The sequence below is a fragment of the Sphaeroforma arctica genome (genome assembly GCF_001186125.1).
Source record: "Sphaeroforma arctica JP610 unplaced genomic scaffold supercont1.2484, whole genome shotgun sequence".
NCBI classification, from domain to species: domain Eukaryota; class Ichthyosporea; order Ichthyophonida; genus Sphaeroforma; species Sphaeroforma arctica.
In genome coordinates, this window is record NW_014038074.1 from 1,624 (window position 1) to 5,516 (window position 3,893).

Sequence of the window (3,893 nt, forward strand, 5' to 3'; positions counted from 1 at the left end):
GTGCCTAGTCGTTTGTGTCTCAGAACCTCTTAAGTTATTGAGAACTGATTTGGGTTTCTCCGTTGCATCAGTGGAATCTATTAGTCCTCTCACTAGTGCTGCATTCTGACACAACGACGTTGACGTAGCTAAGAATAGATCACTACATTGTGTAGTGAACTCTATGACGTCTTCGCAGTTTTCCATTCTTATGAAACTTTTCTTAGGCGTCTTGAAAATTCCGAAGTCTTGAGTAATTCTTAAGAGACGGTTCGTTTATCTGATCGTCTAAATGTGAACGCATGAGCTCTAACTCACTCATGTACAGACTAATTTGTATAATTTTGTCCTCATCACCACAATCGTTGATCGCTTGGTCATATCGTCGTCTGAGTTCCGCATCCACTTGTGACATACGGCGCTCTGGCTGTTGGTCATGTATGTCTACCCTTATCTTGTGTAGAGTTGGTATGGGCGCTGGTGCTGTTTGTTCCAATTTGGATACAAACCGACTCACCGAAATGTGATTGCCTTGACAGACATTTTTGTCTATTTCTAGACGCATTGCTGACGCTGCGATGGGTGCCCCCGCCGGTGTAGGCTGACCGAACTACTGCCTGGGCTTGCCTCCTCCATTGGGCTGACTCCCGCGTCACCCGCGCCTTCACCATCCTCGATGGTACGAGGGTGGGGGAGGGTCACTCCCCCAAGGGGACCCTCGTATTACCAAGGGTTGAAGCTAAACGTATTTAACACTTTTCATTTTAACGTTTTAACGTAATGTCTTATTAGCGTAAACGTATTGGTATCGTATAGTAAGCCTAGAGGAGACCGACTTTTAGATTCCATGCAGCAATATTATCAGTGGCTGTGCCAAGCTTTATAGCAAACTTAAGTCTGGTGTAGACAATGAATATCATAAGAACTATCAATATTCTATAAATTTAACGGTTTGAATACGTTACTTTTTTATGGTTTTGTTGGGAAGATACAAAATATTTATTTCTAAAAAACTATTTCTTTTCTTAACCCGCCATTCTAACAAAGGTGTGGTATGGCCACAGCGTCGTAGCCTAAATTATCATTCTTCCGTTCGCTTTTTGATTTTTAAAATCCAGTTTGGATCGGAAGTGTTTGTTCTGCCCCTGATTATTGATACATTAAATCCAAAATTAGTAATGTATTGGCTGCAATCAGAATTATAAATTGTTAATCCAAATTTTCCACCATTAAGAAACTTGTGTTTAATTTTCGATTTAGGAAAAGTGTAATCCGGATAGTATCCGGATTTTAGTAAGACACATTCATGATCGAAATCAGCACGATTTGTAATGAAAATTGATAGTCCGGATTTTCTGAAAGAGACCCGTGATATTTCTTTAAGTTGGAAAATCCGGCCTTAGTATTTACCGAAACCGCACTTTTACAACCCTCTAAATTACTAAAATAGCAACACCAGCCGGTAGCCATAACTACCAATTCACCCTCAGGGCATTGTATATAGCAATAGTGTGTTAACAAATAAAGATACGTAAATCCTGAATCTTCCTGAGGCAAAATAATGACGCAAACAAGTGTTTTCGAGCATGCCAAGTCCCAGCAATCATGGTCGAACAAACTAGTGTACGCTCTTGTCATGTGTTGCCTACTATACATACTATCAAGTACATATACGTCCAACGCATTATACGGCATGAGTTTCAAAAACGGGTTGAATTTGACTTTCTCGCCTGGTGGCCACAACCAACCGGATCACTGGCCATCAATATACGCGAATAGTAATTACACTAAGCTACCTCTGGTAAATCGAAAGCAATATAGCGAACCTTTAATATCACTAGGTGTAGACGTTTCTGTTACTTTCGTTACTTCACCAAAGGAGCAATTGCCTGTAAGCTTAGATATAACATGTTCTTCGACGGCCGAATACAGTAGCGAAAGATTTATAGGTGCGACTGTGCTCCTCGAGGGCCCCAGTATTCTGCTATACGACTTAATAAGAAACTTTACCCTGCCATCTAAAAATGTAACATTTGTTGCGTCAAAGCCTGATATTGTTGATAGCGGGCTGCTAAGCGGTAACTATTCACTTCACGTGATCGTATACGTTCAAGCACTTTCTGGCCAAAATTTCAAAGCCTACGCAGTTCCCGGTAGTCCGTTTAATATCACAGTGGACGAACTCGAAGAAGAATTAGGTCACAACCCACTACCCGCCTGCAAATCTGGGTACACTAGGGCTGGGCAATGGGTTCACCGACAAGATTTACCAAGAATGGACCGTGCTCTTGGGAATGACGAGGGGCCGTTTACGCGCAATGGATGGTCGTGGAGGCCATTTGAGTGTAAAATCGAGGCATTCCCAATCTGGCAACTGCCACTATCAGCAAAGCCGCTTTGGATTATGTTCGTGGGTACGTCTACAATACGCGGGTTGTATTGGACTTTGATGGATATGGTTGCTCCACCAATTTTCACGAATGAAATTACAAACACTACTTCATACAAATGCTGGGGGGTACTTGACTTCTCCATTGGGAATATTCGTGTAACATACCGAGACTTCAGGTACAATTGGCCACCAACGATGCTAAAAAGTAACTCTTACTATGACCTGGCTGATAGTTGGTTGTCTGAAAATATTTGTCCAATCTCGAATACAAGTGGTGCTACGGCACTGTCACGCAAGGGGTGGGCTATGACTCCAGACGTGATCGTTATGGAAGAACTCCAGATGACGACCGAATATCACAATAATACAGGTCGCCTCCAGTGTCTAGAGATATTCGAAGGGCGGGGAGGGGTTTTAATTCCGGTCTCACTCAAGCCACGTGTTCCTCAAGACCTCGTTTCCAGTAGTGCTGCTCAACACAGTTTGTTATCATCCAAGTATGAAGGTACTGCGACTGGTCCAGTCGGCCAGACAATACGCCACTTTCTGGATATATATCCTCTATCTGCGCCCTTATTCAATCACGATCGTGTGCGACCAGGATATGAAATTCACTATATGCACTTATGCAAAGAGAACAATGGTAAAAAGCATACCTGTAGTGAAGCGCTAGATATGGAGGTTATATATGTAATGCACATACTAAGTATTGCGTTTCCAAGCTTGCGCGAAGATGTCGCCGCCGGGGCTGACAAAGTATGCGGAAATGATTGTGGATCCTGGCAGAAAAAGGTTTGGGATATACAGGAGAAAGACGAACTACCCGGGATATATATAAATCATACAGTGGCTACCCAGCAATGTCCTCCAATGGGAGGAATGGATAATCGCGCTGTAAGGTATAAAGAAAAATTCACGGTTGTAGGGACAGAATGGTGATGGACCAGTATTTTACTGAGGAAACGTTTTGGTTCAACTTGTTATTTCAAAACCCTAAACCCCTCCAATGGGAGGAATGGAGAATACATAGCGCTCTACGGTACAAAGAAAATTTCACGGTTGTAGAGAGAATTGTGATGGACCGGTATTTTACTGAGGAAGCGTTTTGATCTCACATGTTATTTAATTCCTGCGAGATTCGGATTTGGGACTTTACCAACACTTAGGATAACTTGTTCATGTTGGGTGTTACAAGGAGATGATGTAGTTGGTTGAAAGCAAGGTCAGAGAAGGTCAGGGGATTGTTAGCAGAGCAACATATTGGTAGTTTTAGGTCAACCGAGCTCATTAGCTTATTCAGTTCGAGTTAATGCTCGTATTTCGTTTCCAACATTAAATTATCGTCCATTACAGTGGATAAATACAAATATATATCGTATTTCATGGTGTATGCAACTTTTGCACCTTCACGTTGGCCTATAATAGAGAATATAATCCCAGTTAACCAGAGTCACCAAAATCACACCGGCATTTTATGACACATCGAACGTTTTCCACATAAAAGATCATGCTCAATTTTGTA

General features: G+C 42.1%; 2 protein-coding genes across 2 annotated transcripts; one reads left to right on the plus strand and one right to left on the minus strand.

Moving 5' to 3' along the window:
* Window positions 1–202: 202 nt before the first annotated feature.
* SARC_12665 (hypothetical protein) lies at window positions 203–650 on the minus strand (the record flags this gene model as incomplete). The annotated part of the gene is made up of 2 exons (XM_014293222.1): window positions 203–462; window positions 521–650. The coding sequence occupies 2 exons, from the start codon at window positions 648–650 to the stop codon at window positions 203–205; spliced, it is 390 nt and encodes a 129-aa protein (XP_014148697.1).
* Window positions 651–1,672: 1,022 nt separating this feature from the next.
* SARC_12666 (hypothetical protein) lies at window positions 1,673–2,972 on the plus strand (the record flags this gene model as incomplete). Its single annotated transcript, XM_014293223.1, has 1 exon — window positions 1,673–2,972. A coding segment is annotated over one exon (1,300 nt), but the record flags the coding sequence as incomplete, so codon positions are not given.
* Window positions 2,973–3,893: the final 921 nt, after the last annotated feature.